This window comes from Aquarana catesbeiana, linkage group LG01, assembly GCF_042186555.1.
Source record: "Aquarana catesbeiana isolate 2022-GZ linkage group LG01, ASM4218655v1, whole genome shotgun sequence".
Classification (NCBI taxonomy): Eukaryota; Metazoa; Chordata; class Amphibia; order Anura; family Ranidae; genus Aquarana; species Aquarana catesbeiana.
In genome coordinates, this window is record NC_133324.1 from 107,744,666 (window position 1) to 107,768,262 (window position 23,597).

General features: G+C 47.3%; 1 protein-coding gene across 1 annotated transcript in view; it reads left to right on the plus strand.

Moving 5' to 3' along the window:
* Nucleotides 1-23,597, plus strand: part of LOC141133347 (granzyme A-like) — a 212,875-nt gene that overhangs the window by 183,479 nt on the left and 5,799 nt on the right. The window contains exon 4 of the mRNA XM_073622682.1: nt 9,847-10,113. Within this exon, the coding sequence (XP_073478783.1) occupies nt 9,847-10,113 (267 nt within the window). The remainder of the gene's footprint in view (nt 1-9,846; nt 10,114-23,597) is intronic.

A 23,597-nucleotide genomic window follows, 5' to 3' on the forward strand; every position in this document is an offset into this window, starting at 1 on the left:
GAGAGGTCAGACTTCCAGCAATAATCGATTCCGGGGCTTGCAGCTGCTTTTTGGACATTTCCCTTGCTGAAGACTTTCAGATTCCACTTCGGAATAAGGAACATAAACTTAAAATTCATTTGGCTGACGGATCTACACCGCGGTTTGGGTCTGTTACTCAAGAGACCTTGCCTACTCTTACCATGATTGACCCAGGCCATCAAGAATTTCTTTGTTTTGATGTTCTTTGTTGTCCAATGTTCCCTGTAATTTTGGGGCTCCCCTGGCTACGGGCACACAACCCTCAGATAGACTGGAACACAGGGAATATCTCTTTCAAATCAACCTACTGCCGTCAGCATTGTATTATACCTGAACCTGTAGCACCTTCCAGTTGCCTGACCGTGCAGCCAGTTTCTAATGCCAGCCAAGACGTCCCACCAGTTTACCATGACTTCTTAGATGTCTTCGATAAAAAGAAAGCCGACACTTTGCCACCCCATCGTTCTTACGATTGTCCAATCGAGTTGTTGCCTGGTGCAGAGATCCCCTTTGGAGGAATATTTCCACTTTCAGAGACTGAGCTTGAGACTCTACGTCAATATATTGATGAGAACTTAGAGAAAGGGTTCATCCGCCCGTCATCATCCCCAGCTGGTGCCGGGATATTCTTCGTGGAGAAGAAAGACCATACCCTCAGGCCCTGTGTGGACTACAGGGAACTTAACAAAATCACTATCAAAAATCGTTACCCTCTTCCCCTGGTTCCCGATCTTTTTCAGAGATTCCGTGCTGCCCAAGTCTTTACTAAGCTGGACTTACAAGGCTCCTACAACCTTGTGTGCATCAGGAAGGGGGATGAGTGGAAGACCACTTTCAGAACTCATTTTGAATACCGTGTTATGCCTTTCGGAGTATGTAATGCCCCGGCGACCTTTCAATATTTTGTAAACAACATCTTTAGAGAGTCCCTGGATCATTTCCTGATCGTATACTTGGATGACATCCTCATCTTCTCTGCCACCTTGGAGCTACATAGAACCCACGTCCGGAAGGTACTATCCACATTGAGAGAACACAGGCTCTATGCTAAAGCAGAAAAGTGTCAATTCGAACAGACGTCCAATTCCTGGGCTTAATTCTCTCCACATCTGGGATAGCTATGGACCCTTAGAAAGTATCTGCTATTCTGGAGTGGTCAGCCCCTACTGACAAGAAAGGTATCCAAAGATTTGTTGGGTTTGCAAATTTCTATCGGAGATTTGTTAAAGACTTTTTTGGTATTATTGCCCCCATTACTCAGCTTACTTATAAGCATACCCGTTTCCAGTGGTCCCAGGAACCCATGAAGTTTTGATAAGCTAAAGGCTCTATTCACCTCGGCCCCCATTCTGCAACATCCAGATCCAGTCTTGCCCTACGTTTTGGAGGTCGATGCATGTGAAGTCGCCATTGGGGCTGTCATATCACAACATCAAGGCCCTAAAGCTTTACTACACCCTGTAGCCTTTTTCTCCCGAAAACTAAGCCAACCGGAAAGGAATTATGACGCGGGGGATCGGGAATTACTAGCAATAAAAGCTGCTCTCGAAGAATGGCGATACCTACTTGAAGGCGCAGCTCCTCCCATCATGATATTCACCGACCATAAGAACCTTGAATACCTCAGATCCGCCAAACGACTAAGACCACGGCAAGCCAGATGGCCCTTGTTCTTTTCGAGGTTTAACTTCCACCTTACCGCCCGGGGTCCAAGAATGGGAAAGCAGACGCCCTCTCACGCATGTTTCCAGAAACTCCAGAGACTTTTGCCCCTGGTACCATCTTGTCCCCTCAGAATTTCTTTTAATTCAACCTGATCTAAGATCAACCCTTGAACAAACCTCTGCTCAATGCTTTGAATCCAAAGGTTCTGCATTCAGAAGGCAGGAAGGACTCCTGTGGCATGGGGACAAGATCTTCATTCCCATGGGAGCCAGACTTCAGGTCCTCAAGACTTTTCATGAACACCAGCTTGCCAGCCATTTTGGTATCCATAAGACTACTGAGCTGATTCAGCGATCCTACTGGTGGCCTAACCTGAGGCAAGATTGCAAGGACTTTGTAGGCTTCTGCACAACCTGTGCCAGAAATAAGGGAAGCTGCACACAAGCCTGGGGTCTGCTAAGACCACTACCTATCCCAGACCGCCCTTGGAAGATGCTGTTCATGGATTTTGTTGTGGAGTTGCCCCCATCCAAAGGCTTTACCACTATCCTGGTGGTGGTCGATCGTCTATCAAAGATGACCCACTTCCTGCCTCTACTAGGTACACCCTCTGCCATGGATACAGCACATGTCTTTATCAAAGAGATCGTAAGATTGCACGGCTTGCCAGACAGTATTGTCTCCGACAGAAGAGTACAATTTACTTCAAGGTTTTGGAGAGCTCTCTGTAAAGCTTTGAACATTGAAATCTGTTTGTCCTCTGCCTATCACCCGCAGAGTAATGGCCAGACGGAGAGGACAAATCAGACACTAGAGCAGTACCTCCGCTGTTTTTCTACTTTCTCTCAAGATAACTGGGTAACCTTGCTCCCGTGTGCCGGATTCGCCTATAATAATTCGCTATATGCCTCCACCAATCAGTCTCCATTCTGGGCGAACTATGGATTCCATCTGTCCTTCTTGCCTCATGTCACTCCAGAAGCAGCAGTACCTGCTGTACAGGACAGATTAACCTTCATTCAAGAAAATTTACAGAAAACATGAAAAAATCACAGGAAGACTACAAAAAGTATTATGATAGGAAGAAGAAAGGTAATCCAGTTCTGAAAGTAGGGGACAAAGTTTGGCTCACCACATTAAATCTCAAATTGTCTTGCCCCTCCCGGAAGCTGGGCCCAAGGTTCATCAGTCCCTTTGCAATTAAAAAAAGAGATTAATCCTGTGGCTTTTGAATTGTTTCTGCCGAGCTCTTACAAGATTCACCCAGTCTTCCACATCTTGCTGCTCAAGCCAATCAGCGCTGGCCCCTTTTCTGGAAGAGAAGATCCTCCTCCACCTCCAATCACAGTGGGTGAAGAAACGGAGTTCGAGGTGGAAGCCATCCTGGATGGTCGGAAGAGAGGTAGACAAATTCAATATCTAGTAAAGTGGAAGGGTTACTCACCTGAGGAAAGTTCTTGGGAACCTGCAAATAACTTTCATGCCCATAAACTGCTGCGTGAATTCTCCAGAAAATATCTGGAGAAGCAAGCACGCCTGGGCATCCGAAAGCTGCCCCTTGCGGGGGGCACTGTCAGCCAACAGAATCTTGGATCAACAAGAACGAATTCTCCAGCGCTAATGCGCATGTGTGCGGGCAAGAACAGCCAGGACAGTATATTCACTGGTGTGCACGCACGCGCCAAAGCACACACGTCACCAACTGCTGCATGATCTTAAGCTTCTTGTGTATTCCTGAGTTCCTGTTCTTTTTATCTTGGATTACCTGCTAACGACCCGGCTTGCCTTGACCTATCTGATCTGTTTTGTCCCCAGCTTGACCCTTGGCTTGTTCCTGTTTACTCCGCTCTGATCTGCTGCCCTGTGTATGACCCCTGGCTTGTTCCATTGACTTTGCTACTGCTTTCTGTCCTGTGTATAAATGCTGGCCTGGCTCCTGACACTGCTTCTGGTACTTCCTGCTGCACAAGCTCATCTGGTACTTCCGAGGTACCCCTGCCCAGCAGTCTATCCTGCTCATCAGCTGCCCACCAGTGGACTTCTCTTCTTCATCTCAGCTTGCCACAGCCAGCAACCCCTGCTGCTTTGAGTATAGCTCCCCCTGTGCCACCTTCAGGGGGCGCTCTGCACTTAGTCGCAAGGGAAGCCCTCCCAGCATTTCAGCCTCCGATCAGGTACGTGATAAAAGCCCAGGAAAAAGCAAGCTGGAGTAAAAGAGCATTGTATTCAGAGAAAAAGATAGAGGGCAAAGTGGAGAGAATGTTGGTGAGAAGTGAAATAAACACAGGGCGCCGGGAATCAGGGAAGGAGGTCAAACACTTTCAACCTTTTAAGACCCTCCGAATAAGGAAATACTTGGTGATGTCTTCCCAGCCGAGAGGCCTAAACCAGAAGGAAAGAGCAGAGAGAGCAGTACTCACCATAGAACTGGAGACATCTTTGTCCTGCACGTAGATGAGATAAGAGAAAAGAGTCAGGTGTCGGTCCTGTGGGGTGGAAAGAAGGAACTCACCGCCCAGCTTTGACACCCAGTCATCCCAAATGCGTCGGTAGGATACCCAAGTGTTCCCAGGAAAGAGATGCATGGACAGGGTCTAACAGGCGTCGGAAATGAGGGTCCACAAAGACTTCAGGCAAAGGAGGCCCACCGGAGCAGCAGTCGGAACCAAGGAGCAGAAGAGGTCGAACTGTGAATGAGAAAGCGAGTCGTCAATAGAGTTAGATACACCAGGTACATGTCTGGCCCGCAACCATTCAACTGCAAGCATTTAAGCACCAGGAAGCGCAACAGGGAAATCATGGGAGGAGAACGAGCAGAGAGGCAGTTAATAACCTGAACCACACTCATGTTGTCCATCCAAAAAAACACTCGCCTATTCCTCAAGTCCTCCCCCCATAATTCCACTGCAACCACAATAGGAAAGAGTTCCAACAGCGTCATCTTCCGCAATAAGTCCAATTGGGCCCATGAGGCCGGCCAAGCTTCAGCACCCTGGAAGAAAGCACCAAAACCCTAGGAGCCTGATGCATCAGTATAGAACTCCAGCTGCGAATTAGCCACTTTCTCCACTTGCCAGCAAGAATGACCATTATATGTCTGCAGAAAGGACAACCACACCTCCAAATCATCATGTTTAGGCCTTGAAATGCATACATAATGATGCAGAGCAGATATGCCCTTCATAGCTCACGACAGCCGCCTACAGAAGGCCCTGCCCATCAGGAGCACGTGGCACGCAAAAACCAGGTGACCCAAAAGAGACAGAAGCTGATGCAGCTGAAACTTCCTGGCATCCCTTGTGAATTTAACCAAGGCCTGAAGCTTAACCAGCTTATCTGCAGGGAGCCGGAAGACCATCTGCACAGTATCAGTCTCAATGCCCAAAAAGGACCGGATTGGGGCAGGGCCTTCCGTCTTGGCAGCTGACAGTGGGATGCCTAGCTGACAACAAACCTCCTAAAAGGAAGACAAAAGGCGGTGGCAGCGGTCACTATCCTTGGGACTTATGAAGAAAAAATTGTCCAGATAGTGTAAGTCTTAGTGCAGGCCTGAGGATAGAATCAAAAGCCACTCATGAAAACTACTGAACAATTCAAAATAGTAGTAGGATATAGCGCAACCCATTGGGAGACACATATCCACATAATAACTACCCTGGAAAAAAACAACCCAGGAGGTGGAAATATTCTGGGTGAACCGGGAGAAGGCGAAAGGCCGATTCAATGTCAGCCTTAGCCAACAGGGCAGAGGCACCCGCAGACCTCAGGAGACAAAGAGCCGAGTCAAAAGAGGTGTATTGCACCCGGGACCCCTCCTTGTCGATACCATCGTTAACTGAGGAACCAGAAGGGAAGGAGAGGTGGTGGATAAATCTGAATTTACCTGGCTCCTTTTTGGATGCCACACCAAGTGGGGAAACCCGCAAGTTGTGGTAAGGGGGCAAGTCAAAGGGGCCTGACATGCGGCCCAATTTCAGCTCCTTTTCAATTTTCTCAGCTACTACCAATTCAAACTGTAATGCAGATTTTAAATTGGAAGCCATTGTAGGCTCCTGAGATGGTACTGAGGGGATCCAAAACTCTAGGTCAAATCCGTCTCATAAGATCGATGCCTCTCTACTGGGGGGGTACTGCTGGAGCCAGTGAAACAACCTTTGAATGTCCACCGGCGTACTCTGGCTTAGGAAGGTCGGCCTTGAAACCTGGTTTGGCGAGGGGAACCTTACCTTTGCGTAAACATTGGACCGCTGGGTAAGCGCCAGCGCAAATGTGTTTGAAGCGGCACGCAGTGTACCACTTACAGTGGCTCTCATTGAACATCCAGCAGACGCCTTTTTTGGACACTGCCGATGCTCCAGTGAAAGCGTCGGCAGATGACTGATAGGAAGTTGGCCTATGTGGACACATGAGCAGTAGCCAAAGACTACCGTCTTGGCAGTCACATTCATTCCCTCACTCCTCCCATAGACACAGCTCGGTTCCTATGCCTGCCCTGGTTGGCGCCTGTTTTCGTCTCCGCGGGGCTCCCCGCCACGGCTCCCGGTTGGGGGTACCCTGGATGGCTTGCGGGGTCCCGCCACTACACCATCAGTGCACAGAATCCCTGTAAGTATATCTATATATCAGCTGCGGGGGCTCACATACCACGCTCCCCCATTACTATTGTTCCCGCCCTTTTTCTGCCTTATTCATTTTAATATCCTTTCAGTTACTACACGTGCTTGCTCCTGACGAGTGGCATGGAAGCCACGAAACGCGTTGAGCCATCGTTCGCTGTGTTTGAACTTTCTATATATAGTTCTCATCAAGTATACCAATATTTTACACCCCCCACAGGTCCAGTGAGGCCTTAGGTCCAGCAGGCATTACTGTTTCCAATATAATTTTACCCAATTTCGATTGTGGTGAACTAGGGAATTTTGTCAATGTGGTATCTTGAGCCATCATTACTTAATCTTTTATCCTCATTACCAATCCATCATTTGTATGAATATTACATTGTATGTTATATTATATTTATTTATGCATTATTTGATTGTATGCATTTTACGATTGTAACATGTATGCTCTAGTATTATGTCAATAAATTCCTCTACGTTCATCCTACTACCTTCTTGCTGTCACATGCTTCATATAAAGTCCCACTCTCCCCCTCAACTAATCCCCCTTGTTCATGATATAGATTGGGATGGAAATACATGACCTTACCAGGTCATAATTTCATTTAAAGTCCCTAGGGATGGAAATGGGTGACCTTACCAGGTCATGATTTCCTTAAAGTCCCTAAAAACCCCTTCTCTCTTTTTTGTCTTGGCAGTCAAAACCTAATTTCTTCTGGGCAGCCATCCTTTGACGGAACCAGGTATCGTAATTGAACCAGCACTGCTCATCATATATTTTGTAGGCCCCCACCAGATGAGATCCACATAGCCAAATAGTAAAGGGCCTAACTCCAGGAATTTTTCACAGAGCATCCCTGCATAGGCGCAGAAACTCTGCAGCCTAGGGATGGAAATGGGTGACCTTACCAGGTCATGATTTCCTTAAAGTCCCTAAAAACCCCTTCTCTCTTTTTTGTCTTGGCAGTCAAAACCTAATTTCTTCTGGGCAGCCATCCTTTGATGGAACCGGGTATCGTAATTGAACCAGCACTGCTCATCATATATTTTGTAAGCCCTCACCAGATGAGAGCCACATAACCAAATAGTAAAGGGCCTAACTCCAGGAATTTTTCACAGAGCATCCCTGCATAGGCGCAGAAACTCTGCAGCCAGTTCCCGAAGGTGCGAGGAAGCTGCTTAGACTTTTCCCCCTGAGAAGTTACATCAATACGCCTAGCCTTGTCGACTGTTTCTTTATCCAAAGGCACCAGGGTCAGGATATTAATAAACTCACGGTGCCAAATTTTTCCCTTAAGCTCCTGTGTTAAGTGTAAACCTACAGTTGAGACTGACCATAAGGGGCCACCCAGATGAGAACCAGACCCAGGGGACACCTGATGTGACGCCCAACTGCAGCAGAGCCAATTTGACAGCTGCAAGAATGCAGCCTTCAATAGAAACTGACCCAGTAGTGTCATGCCCACTAGACCTACCCCAAACCACGCTACAATCATACTCGCGTAGTGGAGGCTGAGCAAGGGAACCCAGACGCTGAATGTCTGACGCCACCTGCTGTAGCTGATGGTTTCTAGGAGAAGGAGCGGGAATGGACGATGGAACTGTTGAAGGTGCACCAGTGGCCCGTTGAGGCAGTACAGTTGAAAAACAGCTCTGTGAAAAGATCAGGTCCAAAGGATGAGGAGAGAGGGCGTAATATGCAGAGTCAGCAGCAGGTGACAGTGCAGAGCAGGAACACGCTGAATTACTTTGTGTGACCTGGAAGCACCCCAAGTCACCTGTGGCATGGTCACTTGGGGAGGCTTATGTTTGAGGTGCCATAACGGTGGGAGAAAACATGCTGGAACGCGGGTAGAGGCGAGCATGGAAGCCAGCCATGCTGTCAGCCTCCCGTTGCACAGAAGCGGGATCACCGACACAGGCAGGGACTTGAGCTGGCTGCCGCATCGGAGAGGAGATGACTTGGAGCAACTCCCGCCCTGCAGGGCACAGAGAGCTGTGTCCTACGGACCGGATCAGGAGCGGGCATGAGAGGGGACAAGGCCGGCATCAGAGGATGGCCGCAGACACTGGCAAGGCACGTGGGCTCCTTGAACGAGGGAGGTGCTGCCAGGTAGGTGGTATACTGTTAGAGCCACAGCGGGAGGAGCTCTGGGAGCCTCGGGCAGAGTGGTGGAAAGGGGGGAAGGGGAGAGAAGCCAGCGCCATCAGCACCCGTGGCTGTAGAAGAGCACGCAGATCTAGCACCCCAAACTGCAGCTTTGGGAGGACTGGAACTCAGTCTGGAGGGAGGGCGGGTGGTTCTACCAGCCCTGGAAACTGGCAGCCTGTCCTTAGAGGAAACATCCAGTGGAGCAGGGGGAACAGTCCCACCGGCGAGCAGAGGAATAAGCTAGTTCGCCTGACCTCTTGATAGAAGGTCCTTGACCAGGGTGACCACTGCGTCCTCGTCCATCGCAAATCCAGATAGGGCCACAGAGGAAGGAAAACTTATGTGACGTCCGCAGCACTTGTCCAACTCTTGTGACGTCAGAATCTCCTCAGAGTTGTGGGACGTGCCCTTGTGTAGCCCTTTTCTATAGTTCCGGCTCCACCCAGTCACCTCGCGCCTTAGTGGCCAATCCCGTCCCAACTTAAACTCCCTGTTTTAGATTAATGCCCACCTGGCTGCCAATCTTCCAGCAGTCAAAGCTCCCTTTCCCTAGGAGACAGGGGTGGGTCAAGGGGCCTTAATTTCTTCAAAAAATATGTATTTCTTAAAAAGTTACAAAATAAAAAGAAATATAAAGTTACCTACATACACACAGTGCTAATCCGATGTCCAGCAGTCTCTACCGTCCCTCTGAAAAGTGATGTGTGGTGGATCACTTTTCAGATGGCAAGGCAAGAATGCCTTCTCCTGAATTCCTGTTTTTTTTTATTTTTTGTAGCCAAATGGGGATTTTGAATGGGAATACTGCACTGCAACCACACACCAAATTTGGTGTGTACTTTCTGACACCAAGAGAAAAATGGTGACAAGGGAGGGATCTCCAGCAGATTGACAGCCTCAACTCTGTTCCTATGTGCAGGGGTGTGTGTTTCTTTCATCCAATCAGCTCTCAGAGCTCTCCTCCTCACTGAGTATAACTTTAGCTCCCCCCCCCTCCTTTTCAGAGCTGAGAGATCCTGTGTAAATTTTGCACTTTGGATGTAGGGGAAAGACAGTTGTAAATAAATAGGTACATCTTGTAGGATGTATGTTTCATCCCTGTGTATCACATGAGACCGCTCAAGTCACTGGGAATATGTAAAGGTTTACAGCCACTTTGAAAAAGCTAATTTGAAATAATAAAACATTCAGACAACTATGAATGGGCATGATGAGACAATTAAAACTCTGTATTGCAGCTAGGACTGTGAGTGCAGTTCCATATAAATTCAACCTTGGTGGTCCAAGGGAGCACTTACACCTGGAACTGACATGGGGCAGAACTGATGGAGTTAAATATATGTTTTCATATTCTATAGGTGATTTCCATGTTTTGTTTTGTTTTTTCAGTTAAATAAAAGCGCAGACCTTTCAAACACTGTGAACATTCTTGCACTGCCTGAAAATTTTGATGAGCCTGTTGGAGGAACAGTTTGTGAAGTTGCTGGATGGGGTTCTACAACAAACCTAAATAATAAACAATCAGAAAAACTCATGGAGGCAAATTTAACCATACTGGACAGAAAATCCTGTTCCAAAAAATGGGAAGGAGAGAAGAACATAACTCAAAATATGATCTGCACAAGTGTAAAGGCAGAAAAAACAGATACTTGTAAGGTATGTTGAAGAGCTGCTCTGTGCAACAGTAGACATCAGTCAATGAACTCCTAATGTAGCATACATTGCAATGGTGCAGACGCTATATAAGCCACTGAATGTAATTTTATTTTGAGATTAATACATAGTTACATAGTTAGTTACGTTGAATAAATACACCAGTCCATCCAGTTCAACCTGAGTGCGTGTCTACAATTGTTCCTATCGCTGTACGTTGTGTCTCATTAAGATGCTCATCTATTATATTTGTAGCAATAACTCACGGTGGAGCTGCTGATTTAAAGCGGGCTGTTACCGTCACCTTTTTACCTGTAGTTTCACCAATACCAGACTTAGAGTCCACGTTGAGCTTATTATCTGACAATGTAGGCAACAGTCACTTTAGTACTTTTCCAATGCTTTAATGGGAGATAACTGGAAGAAGTAGCAGGAAAGAGGTAGAAGAAGAGTTGCAGGGAAGTTCAAATACCTTTTCTTGGTGGAGCACTAAGGAATTGAAATCCCAGGGATGAATGTATCTTCAGTTCAGGATTAAATCTTTGCCCGTTGGGATAGGTCTCTCTCACTAACCTAGCAGCCGAAACACAGCACGAACAGAAAGTCTCTGCCACAGACTTGAGTAGAACAAAACTGTGCGATCCTCTGCCCCAGGATGTAGTAGTTTTCGATGAACAGCAAACACAGTACCAGAACCTTTAAGCCAACCCTTGTGCGGTGGATTAGATTAAGATGCGTCCTCCAATCGAGTCACCAGGCCCTTCTTAAGACCAGCCTTATGCATGGTCCCTTCCAAGATGGGTCCTCCCCTGGATCTTCTCAATTGTCCGGCTTCTTCCCGCAGGACAGACAGCACAGGACCATCCCAGCAGTAGTAGGCCCCAGACAGGCTTCTGGGCCTACTTGCACGGCTGCAGCAACGCAACCCTCCAGCCCAGAGGGCCACGAGGTAGAACTCCCTAGCACATAGCGTCTGTCCCATAAATACCCTCTCCCAGAATGCAACACAGAGGACCACCTCTGCCGAGTTGTCTCCGGGAAAGAAGAGCACTCATATACTTCAGCTTGTTGCTTTCCAACACCGACCTATGGTGACAACGACACCCGAAGGCACAATGTAGAACTGCACGCAACACAGCCAAACTGGAACAGAGGCTAATTTAACAATAGATTGAATCTGAACTATGTACAGAACAGATGACCCACTAATATAAGCGGTAGATTAAAAATCTACCAGCGCTACATATTATTATTTATTTAAGGTACCCATATAGTACCGTCAATTTACGCTGCACTCCACACATACATCACACAGTCACATTGGTCCCTACCCTCAAGGAGCCCACAATCCAAGGTCCCCAACTCACATTCATATACTAGACCCAATTTTGTACAGAAGCTAATTAACCTACCAGCATGTCTATGGAGTTTGGGAGGAAACCGGAGTGGCTGGAGGAAACCCACGCAGGCATAGGGAGAGCATGCAAACTCCAGGCAGGTAGTGTCATGGTTGGGATTCGAACCAGCGACCCTTTTTACTGCTAGACGAGAGTGCTATCCACTAAACCACTGTGCCGCCCATAAATACTTTACCTTAAAGCAGATTTATAAGCTTCTTATAGAGCAGCCTTTTATTACATGAATCTCTTTTGTGCTTCTTTTTACCCTAACATGTAGGCGCCAGGCTGCAGGAGGCTTAAAAGTATCCCCAATTTGCCCTAAAGGGCATCCACCACTGGTAAATGTGTTTGTAAAAACGGATTCAGAGGATCAGGAGTCACTACTGTGCATGTAATTGGCCATGGATTTTGCATGTATCTATTAGATATGGGCAAAAATGGGTACTTTGGCAAAATACTACAACTGTAATGCAGCCTAGAATATCTGTAATTACCAGTGTGGAGAAACAATCAATAAGCACCATGCTCATATGGAAATTGTAACAACAGTATTAACAAATGTCATGGATATAAAATGATTAATGCACATGTGACATAACAAGAAGTATGAATAGGAATAGATGGCCTACATAAAACACAGAGCAACAGGGCCAAACTCACCAGAGAGGTTACTCAGCATTAATGTACTGATTATTTGAACACATTTGCTAAATTGAACACAAAGCACAAGGGCATCAAATTCTCTTTACATTTCATAAATTAAGATGAATAACATGATCAAGGTATTATTACCCATAAAAAAACACAACCCAAGAAGAGATTCAGAATACATCATAGTCATCAAGAAGCAAACCATTTACTACTGCTACAGTACTGGTAAGTGTTAAACATGATAGCTCCTCTCCAGGTCTCCTGCATTACTTATACTGATTTTATGGATTAATAAAGGAGTTTCCTAGCATGTGCAGCCATCCAAGTGTTCTTTTTACATGCTCAAGGTTACAAGCAGAGCCAGCACCCTAACCTTGCTTACAGCATGCGGATTAACCTAGAACAGTGCTTTTCTTCCTTTCTACTACAGTGGGCAGTAATTTGATGCAAACTAGCTTCCACTAGCCCTACGTTTGGATTTCGTTTCTGCATCAGACTGCAGGTTTTTTAGTAGAAGTGATCTGGGTGGCTATAAAGCCGATCTGTTGCACGTGGCGGTGAGGTGTGACCTCACACAACTGGCTCATGGGCTCATCTGTTTTCTATGAGGCCTACAAAATATCACCTCAGGATGGTGAGCAGAAGGATATTGGGGGGCATCAGAACAAAGGCAAAAAAGTAGTGTGTTCAAAGATGACCAACCATTATTTTGTTCATACAGAGAAAAAAACAGCGCTAAAAACTTCAATGTTTTATTGTACAAATGTCATAAAATGTATATCACAGATAAGGACTACACAGGGGGGCTGATTTACGAAGCATTTGTGCCATGACTTGCGGTGCACGCCGATGCGCAAATGACATTTTCGTATTTACAAAGCATTTGCGCTGGTAACGCAGCGCGATCCCCCATTTACTATTCTCTTCCCGGCGCAGGGGAAGAGGTGATCTGTACGCCACTATAGACCTGGTGCACGGCATGTTTAACTTCAAATTTAAACAAGCTGGAAGTGCCAATAATATGGGGGTGATGTGGGGTGATGTGGGGAAGTGTTGTACTAACTGTCCAAGTCACAAATATGGCCAATATAGAACGAGAAAGTGACTTTCTCGGAACAAGCCGGCAGCGTCGGCAAATACATTTAAACTGCGGGAGGTGAATTTATGCACTGCGCATGCTCAAACGGCATTTGCGCTTGTTCAAATACTTTAGTTCAGTGCGCCGGCAAAATATTAGTAAATGTCAGGCAACGTAAAAGCATTTGCATAGGTTGAACGGGCGCACCTCTGTTTTTTTTTTGTTTTTTTTTTAACGCTGGTTCACTTCGTGCGGCTCTAATGAAATGTCAGTCTGGCAAAATACATACAAGTTCATTGATAAAAACAGCATTAAGAAAACAAACACAATTCAGAAAAAAAAAAATGGCGTGGGGTCCCCCCAAAAATCCATACCAGACCCTTATCCGAGCACGCAACCTGGCAGGCCGCAGGAAAAGATGGGGGGACGATAGAGCGCCCCCCCTCCTGAACCGTACCAGGCCACATGCCCTCAACATTGGGAGGGTGCTTTGGGGTAACCCCCAAAACACCTTGTCCCCATGTTGATGAGGACAAGGGCCTCATCCCCACAACCCTGGCCAGTGGTTGTGGGGGTCTGCGGGCGGGGGGCTTATCGGAATCTGGAAGCCCCCTTTAACAAGGGGACCCCCAGATCCCAGCCCTCCCCCCTGTGTGAAATGGTAAGGGCCTACCATTTCACAAAAAAACTGTAAAAAATGTTAAAAATGACAAGAGACAGTTTTTGCCAATTCCTTTATTTAAATGCTTCTTCTTTCTTCTATCTTCCTTCGGTTTCTTCCTTCGATTTCTTCCTCCATCTTCTTCCTCTTCTGGTTCTTCTGGTACTTCTGGTTCTTTCTCCGGTGTTCTCGTCCGGCATCCTCCTCCGCGGCGTCTCCTTCCCTTCTTCTCCTCGGGCCGCTCCGCAACCATGATAGCATGAAGGGAGGCTCCCGCTGTGTGACGCTTCTCCTCTTCTGACGGTTCTTAAATAACGGGGGGGCGCCCCTCTGATGTCACGGGGAACGCCACAGGGAAGTCCCCATCAAGTCCCCTGTGTGTCAGAGGGGGGCGGGGTCACCGGGTGGCCCCTCCCCCCGTTATTTAAGAACTGTCAGAAGAGAAGAAGCGTCACACAGCGGGAGCCTCCCTCCATGCATGGATGCGGAGCGGCCCGAAAAGAAGATGAAGAGAAGAAGATGAAGAGAAGAAGATGAAGAGAAGAAGATGAAGACAAGAAGATGAAGAGAAGAGCGGGAGCCTCCCTCCATGCCATCATGGTTGCGGAGCGGCCCGAGGAGAAGAAGGGAAGGAGACGCCGTGGAGGAAGATGCCGGACGAGAACACCGGAGGAGGAACCAGAAGTACCAGAAGAGGAAGAAGATGGAGGAAGAAACCAAAGGAAGATAGAAGAAAGAAGAAGCATTTAAATAAAAGAATTGTCAAAAACTGTCTCTTGTTGTTTTTAACATTTTTGACAGTTTTTTTGTGAAATGGTAGGGGTACTTTTGTACCCCCTTACCATTTCACACAGGGGAGGGCCAGCATCTGGGGGTCCACTTGTTAAAGGGGGCTTCCAGATTCCGATAAGCCCCGATAAGGGGTTCCGATAAGGGGGCTTCCAGATTCCGATAAACTTTTGACAGTTTTTTTGTGAAATGGTAGGGGTACTTTTGTACCCCCTTACCATTTCACACAGGGGAGGGCCAGCATCTGGGGGTCCCCTTGTTAAAGGGGGCTTCCAGATTCCGATAAGCCCCCCGCCCGCAGACCCCCACAACCACCGGCCAGGGTTGTGGGGATGAGGCCCTTGTCCTCATCAACATGGGGACAAGGTGTTTTGGGGGTTACCCCAAAGCACCCTCCCAATGTTGAGGGCATGTGGCCTGGTATGGTTCAGGATGGGGGGCGCTCTCTCGTCCCCCCCTCTTTTCCTGTGGCCTGCCAGATTGCGTGCTCGAATAAGGGTCTGGTATGGATTTTTGGGGGGACCCCACGCCATTTTTTTTTTTAATTTTGGCGCGGGGTTCCCCTTAAAATCCATACCAGACCTGAAGGGCCTGGTATGGAATCTAGGGGGACCCCCCCACGTCATTTTTTTTTTTCTTAATTTTGGTTCGGGGTTCCCCTGTGGGGAATTCCCATGCCGTTTTTATCAATGAACTTTTATGTGTATTGTCAGACCGGCAATTCATTAATAGCCACGAGTAGTTTTAAATGACTTTTTTTCATTTGAAATGTCATTTTGCTGTCAGACTGTTCTAAACACGGGAAACATGCGCCCCTTTACAGGCATACTATAGACACCCCCAGGTACGAAATTTAAAGGAATATTACACTTTTATTGTTTCACTTTAAGCATTATTAAAATCACTGCTCCTGAAAAACGGCCATTTTTATGACTTTTTTTGCATTGATCCTTGTCCCCTGGGGCAGGACCCAGGTCCCCAAACACTTTTAATGACAATAACTTGCATATAAGCCTTTAAAATTAGCACTTTTGATTATTCATGTTTGTGTCCCATAGACTTTAACGGTGTTCGCGTGTTCAAACAAATTTTTTGCCTGTTCACAAGTTCTGGTGCGAACCGAATAGGGGGGTGTTCGGCTCATCCGTAATTACCGGACCGACATTTCATTATAGCTGCGAGTAGTTTTAAATAACTTTTATTCCTTAAGGGCCAGTTCACACCACATGCAGTCCAGTGCATTTTTTTTTCTGCATCAAAAACGCACGGAAAGTAGGTTATATGGTTTTCAATGGCATAGTTCACACCAGTGCTTGCAGTTCCAGTGTGTTTCCAGTTCCCCAAAAAAAAGTAGAACATGTTGCATTTTTTATGCACTGGACTGTACTGGAACGCTGTAAAATGCATCAAAAACGCACTGGAACGCACCTAAATGCACCAAAAACGCACTGCAACACACTTGTCCTTTTTTAAGGTTAAGAAAAAAGATGGGGGAAAAAGCACTGGACTGCATCAAAAATGCACCAAAAACATACTGGAATGCATAAAAAACATGCATGCAGAAAAGCACCTGGAACGCATCCGGACTGCGTTTCTATGGTGTGATCTGGCCTCTAGGGCCCTTAGGGCCAGTTCACACCATAGAAATGCAGTCCGGACGCGTTCCAGGTGCTTTTCTGCATGCACGTTTTTGATGCATTCCAGTGCGTTTTTGATGCAGTCCAGTGCTTTTTTTCCCTCCCTCTTTTATCTTAACCTTAAATAAGGACAAGTGCGTTCCAGTGCGTTTTTTATGTGTTTTAAAGTTTTCCAGTACAGTCCAGTGCAGAAAAAAATGCAGCATGTTCTACTTTTTTTTCTGGAACTGGAACGCACTGGAACGGTAAGCACTGGTGTGAACTATGCCATTGCAAACCATATAACTGAATTTCCATGCATTTTTGATGCATAATATATGCACTGGATAGGGATGAGCTTCGAGTTCGAGTCGAACTCATGTTCGACTCGAACATTGGCTGTTCGCAAGTTCACCGAACAGCGAACAATTTGGGGTGTTCGCGGCAAATTCGAATGCTGCGGAACACCCTTTAAAAGTCTATGGGAGAAATCAAAAGTGCTAATTTTAAAGGCTAATATGCAAGTTATTGTCATAAAAAGTGTTTGGGGACCTGGGTCCTGCCCCAGGGGACATGGATCAATGCAAAAAAAAGTTTTAAAAACGGCCGTTTTTTCAGGAGCAGTGATTTTAATAATGCTTAAAGTCAATCAATAAAAGTGTAATATCCCTTTAAATTTCATACCTGGGGGGTGTCTATAGTGTGCCTGTAAAGGGGCGCATGTTTCCTGTGTTTAGAACAGTCTGACAGCAAAATGACATTTTGAAGGAAAAAACTCATTTAAAACTACCCGCGGCTATTGCATTGCCGACAATACACATAGAAGTTCATTGATAAAAACGGCATGGGAATTCCCCAAAGGGGAACCCCGAACCAAAATTAAAAAAAAAATGACGTAGGAGTCCCCCTAAATTCCATACCAGGCCCTTCAGGTCTGGTATGGATATTAAGGGGAACCCCGGCCAAAATGTAAAAAAAAAAATGACGTGGGGTTCCCCCTAAATTCCATACCAGACCCTTCAGGTCTGGTATGGATTTTAAGGGGAACCCCGCGCCAAAAAAAAAAAAAAAAAACGGCGTGGGGTCCCCCCAAAAATCCATACCAGACCCTTATCCGAGCACGCAACCTGGCAGGCCGCAGGAAAAGAGGGGGGGACGAGAATGCGGCCCCCCCTCCCTCCTGAACCGTACCAGGCCACATGCCCTCAACATTGGGAGGGTGCTTTGGGGTAGCCCCCCAAAACACCTTGTCCCCATGTTGATGAGGACAAGGGCCTCATCCCCACAACCCTGGCCGGTGGTTGTGGGGGTCTGCGGGCGGAGGGCTTATCGGAATCTGGAAGCCCCCTTTAACAAGGTGACCCCCAGATCCCGGCCCCCCCCCTGTGTGAAATGGTAAGGGGGTACATAAGTACCCCTACCATTTCACGAAGAAAGTGTCAAAAATGTTAAAAATGACAAGAGACAGTTTTTGACAATTCCTTTATTTAAATGCTTCTTCTTTCTTCTATCTTCCTTCATCTTCTGGTTCTTCTGGTTCTTCTGGCTCTTCTGGTTCTTCCTCCGGCGTTCTCGTCCAGCATCTCCTCCGCGGCGTCTTCTATCTTCTTCTCCTCGGGCCGCTCCGCACCCATGGCATGGGGGGGAGGCTCCCGCTCTTCTCTTCTTCTTTTCTTCTCTTCTTCTCTTCTTCTCTTCTTCTTTTCTTCTCCGGGCCGCTCCGCAATCCATGCTGGCATGGAGGGAGGCTCCCGCTGTGTGACGGCGCTCCTCGTCTGACAGTTCTTAAATAACGGGGGGGGCGGGGCCACCCGGTGACCCCGCCCCCCTCTGACGCACGGTGACTTGACGGGACTTCCCTGTGACGTCACGGGGAATGCCACAGGGAAGTCCCGTCAAGTCACCGTGCGTCAGAGGGGGGCGGGGTCACCGGGTGGCCCCGCCCCCCCGTTATTTAAGAACTGTCAGACGAGGAGCGCCGTCACACAGCGGGAGCCTCCCTCCATGCCAGCATGGATTGCGGAGCGGCCCGGAGAAGAAAAGAAGAAAAGAAGAAGAGAAGAAGAGAAGAAAAGAAGAAGAGAAGAGCGGGAGCCTCCCCCCCATGCCATGGGTGCGGAGCGGCCCGAGGAGAAGAAGACAGAAGACGCCGCGGAGGAGATGCTGGACGAGAACGCCGGAGGAAGAACCAGAAGAGCCAGAAGAACCAGAAGAACCAGAAGATGAAGGAAGATAGAAGAAAGAAGAAGTATTTAAATAAAGGAATTGTCAAAAACTGTCTCTTGTCATTTTTAACATTTTTGACACTTTCTTCGTGAAATGGTAGGGGTACTTATGTACCCCCTTACCATTTCACACAGGGGGGGGGCCGGGATCTGGGGGTCACCTTGTTAAAGGGGGCTTCCAGATTCCGATAAGCCCTCCGCCCGCAGACCCCCACAACCACCGGCCAGGGTTGTGGGGATGAGGCCCTTGTCCTCATCAACATGGGGACAAGGTGTTTTGGGGGGCTACCCCAAAGCACCCTCCCAATGTTGAGGGCATGTGGCCTGGCACGGTTCAGGAGGGAGGGGGGGCCGCACTCTCGTCCCCCCCTCTTTTCCTGCGGCCTGCCAGGTTGCGTGCTCGGATAAGGGTCTGGTATGGATTTTTGGGGGGACCCCACGCCGTTTTTTTTTTTTTTTTTGGCGCGGGGTTCCCCTTAAAATCCATACCAGACCTGAAGGGTCTGGTATGGAATTTAGGGGGAACCCCACGTCATTTTTTTTTTAAATTTTGGCCGGGGTTCCCCTTAATATCCATACCAGACCTGAAGGGCCTGGTATGGAATTTAGGAGGACTCCCACGTCATTTTTTTTTTAAATTTTGGTTCGGGGTTCCCCTTTGGGGAATTCCCATGCCATTTTTATCAATGAACTTCTATGTGTATTGTCGGCAATGCAATAGCCGCGAGTAGTTTTAAATGAGTTTTTTCCTTCAAAATGTCATTTTGCTGTCAGACTGTTCTAAACACAGGAAACATGCGCCCCTTTACAGGCATACTATAGACACCCCCCAGGTACAAAATTTAAAGGGATATTACACTTTTATTGTTTGACTTTAAGCATTATTAAAATCACTGCTCCTGAAAAAACGGCCGTTTTTAAAACTTTTTTTTGCATTGATCCATGTCCCCTGGGGCAGGACCCAGGTCCCCAAACACTTTTTATGACAATAACTTTCATATAAGCCTTTAAAATTAGCACTTTTGATTATTCATGTTCGTGTCCCATAGACTTTAACGGTGTTCGCATGTTCGAACGAACTTTTTTCCTGTTCGCATGTTCTGGTGCGAACCGAACAGGGGGGTGTTCGGCTCATCCCTAGCACTGGACTGCATTGGTGTGAACTGGCCCTTAAGCAATTTGGCATATTTAAAGGCATTTCTCCTTGTTTCCTTTTTGGGGTTGTCCAATTGGTGACATTGGTATATGTCCCTTAGGGTGGGACCTGGGCCCCATACTCATTTTAAGGCCAATAACTGAAAGATAAGCCAGTCAAGTGAGGACTAGTAAAATTGTCAAGTCAGTCCCCTTAGGCTGCAATGGTATTTGTTGTATAGCTTTTGCACATGTTAGGCTCTTTAGTTGCCCCCCTGGACTGGGGGGTGTTTTGTCCCATCTGTAATTTTGGTGCCTGCTGGATGATGTGCTTAATTTTAGACAGGGGTGGCTTATTTTGTGCTAGCTGCATTTGGGTTGTTCTGGGCATGCTCAGGGACTTTGGTTTTTTTTTTGGTGGTGCTTTTTGTGTGTGAACAGCACTTGGATGTTTCTGGGCATGCTCAGAGTGTGTTTTTTGGGTTAGTAATTTAAGTACATCCTTAACAGGTGTACCCACTTTGAAGTTCTGTCTCTACATTGGGTGAACTTGCATTTTTGGCCAGACCTAGAAATCTGCATCTGTTTTTCTATTAACCACTTGGTGTCTGTGCTATAGCCAATAAAGATGTGTGCCCGCTGTGTATACGGCATGTGAGTAAGCAAGTCGCACACATATGAACGGTGCTCATTGTAAATCAAGGGGTACAACTTGTGATGCAACTTTTCAGTCCCAAGTGGCCTTAGGCTCTCTTTCCACTACTGCGAGTTGTTGTGCGACTTGACACATGTGAAGTCGCACGACAAGTCAAAAGACATGTATTTCAATGTTCCCCCGTTCTAATTGGTGCAACTCCAAAAATAGGTCTTGCACTACTTTGTTCCAACTTCAGTGCAACGTTTTCTCAGATGTTTTGAATTAGTCGCATGACACAGCATTAAGACTCAGTTTCCACTATTGCAAGCCCAAAGTCACGTGTTTTTTGCCGCGAGTTTCCCGCAACTTTTTGACGAAACTTGAAGCAATGCCTGTGTATTTTTGAGGTCTATGGACCTCAAGTCGCATCAAAGTGGGACCAAAGTAGTGCAGGGACTACTTTTGAAGTTGTTGCGACTTGAAGTCGCACACATATGAACGGTACTCATTGTAAATCATGGGGTAGAACTTGTGATGCAACTTTTCAGTCCCTAGTGGCATGACAAGTTGCAATAGTGGAAAACAAGCCGAAAAAGCACATTGTAAATCACGCAACTTTGGGGTTGAAATAGTGGAAAGAGAGCATTAGGCTAAAGCGATAATAGGAAGATGCACAGTAAGAATTACCTCTAATTGTAGAAAATCAAACAGGCTCTTGCACTGAATGAAATTTATGGAAGATCTAACTGATTGGCCAGTGTATGGTGACCTTTAAAGATATGAAAACTTGAATTTCTGGTGTTTAAGCCTCATACACACGATGGGACTTTGTACCCCGTGTACGGAGCCCGCTCTGCTCAGCGGGGGATCGCTCCGTCGATCCCCGCTGGGCAGGCAGATGGCCGCTCTCCCCTATGGGGGATCGGATGATGACGGACCGTAGAGTCCGTCGTCACCCGATCCGATCTGCAGATGGATGGAAAAATAGTTTTTTCCTCCGTTTATACTTTTTAGGATTGGAGTGGGTTGGATGGCAGCGGACATGTCACCACTGACATCCGACCCCCCATAGAGGTCTATGGAGTGTCCGTTCAGGTCCGAGGTGGTCCTGAAAGGTCCGTCCGTGTGAGGGGGGCCTTAGGCCCCTTTCACACTGGGGCGGTGCGGGCGGCAGCGGTAAAACTGCACTATTTTTCGCGCTGCTCTACCGGCGGTATTCGGCCGCTATCGGTTTTAACCCCCGCTAGCAGCCGAAAAGGGATTAAATCCGCACGCAAAACACCACTGCAGCGGCGTTTTGCCGGCGGTATAGCCGCGCTGTCCCATTGATTTCAATGGGCAGCAGCGGTTTATACACCGCTCCAAAGATGCTGCTAGCAGGACTTTTTTTAGGCCCCTTTCACACTGGGGCGTTTTTAGGCGCTACGGCATTAAAAATAGCGCCTGAAAAACGCCCTAAAGAAGCGGCTCCATTCACTCCAGTGAGGGCTTTCACACTGGAGCGGTGCGCTGGCAGGGCGACACAAAAAGTCCTGCCAGCAGCTTTTTTGGAGCGGTGAACTCACTGCTCCTCCCCATTAAAATCAATGTGGCAGCGCTGTGATACCGCCGGCAAAATGCCGATCCAGCAGTGTTTTGCGGGCGGATTTAACCCCTTTTTGGCCGCTAGCAGAGGTGTTAAAACCGCCCCATGGGGGGTTAAAACCGTCCCGCTAGCAGCCGAATAACGCCACTAAAACGACAGTAAAGCCGCGCTAAAAATAGTGCCGCATTACCGCAGACGCCCCAGTGTGAAAGGGGCCTTAGGCTCTATTCACACTAATGCGTTTTTTGATGCTTTTTGCATTTTGCAGAAATGCATGGGAATTTTTTTAACATGGGTTCCTATGGAACATGTTCACATCAATGTATTTTTGTGCCTCTGCGTTTTTGGAAAGGATCAGGGACTTTTTTTTCCCGCAAAATGCAACGTTTTGCTTGTAATAGATTTCACTGGACCTGCATCCAAAATGCAAGTACCTCCTTTTTACCGTGATTTGCGTTTTTTTTATTTCTTTTTTTTATGCTGTATATAGCTGGTTGCTAAGAAGGGGCCGCCGCCTCCTTAACCTCTTCCCGCCCGCCGTATGCAGAATGACATCCGGGAAGTGATTCTGTTATCCTGACTGGGCGTCATATGACATCCAGCAGGATAACATGCCGGTACGCGCCCGCAGGGGTGCGCATCGCGGCGAGTGCGGCGTGTCAGTCTGACACCCCGCATCTCTGAGCGTGATAAGAAGCCTCTGTCAGAGGCTTCTTACCACGTGATCAGCTGTGACCAATCACAGCTGATCATTGTGAGAACCAGGAAGTGCCGGTAAACGGGAATTCCTTGGTTCGCGCTGACAGGGAGAGCCGATCGGAGGCTCTCCCTGTCAGAGGGGGGGGTCTGAGCTGATAATCTGCACATTGATTATCAGCACAGCCCCCTCAGATGTGCCACAACACGACAAATGTGACCCTTCAGCTGTCAGTCAGATCCCCAATTAAAAGACAGCTCACAGTGCTCATCAAAGTGCCAATCAGTGCTAATCAGTGCCCACCACAGTGCCCATCTCAGTGCCCATCAGTAAAACCTGTCAGTCCCTCAACATTAATGCTGCCCGCCAGTGCCACCTGTCAGTGCCAATCAGTACCGCCTATCTGCCCAATAGTGCCGCCTGTCAGTGCCCATCAGTGCCGCCAGTCAGTGCCGCCTATCAGTGCCCATCAGTGCTGCTTATTATTGCCGCATATTAGTGCCCATCAATTCTACATATCAGTGCATCCTCATCAGTGCCACCTTATCAGTGCCACCTCATCAGTGCCCATCAGTGCCGCCTCATCAGTGCCGCCTCATCAGTGCCACCTCATCAGTGCCCGACAGTGAAGGAGAAAACAAAATTTTATAACTGAAAAGAAGAAAAACTTTTTTTTTTTCCAAAATTTTGTTCTTTTTTAGTTTGTTTAGCAAAAAAAAAAACTGCAGAGTTGATCAAATACCACCAAAAGTTAGCTCTATTTGTGGGAAGAAAATGATAAAAATGTTGTTTGAGTACAGTGTAGCATGACCGCGCAATTGTCATTCAAAGTGTGACAGCGCTGAAAGCTGAAAATTGTCCTGGGCGGGAAGAGGCAAAAGTGTCTGATATTGAAGTGGTTAACAACCTATGAGTCATCAGCTGTTAGCTGACTTCCCGCTCAATGTAAAAAAAAAAAAATGCCGGCTAAAAAAAAAGAATCGTGAAAAAAAAACAGCTTGGGGTCCCCCCAGG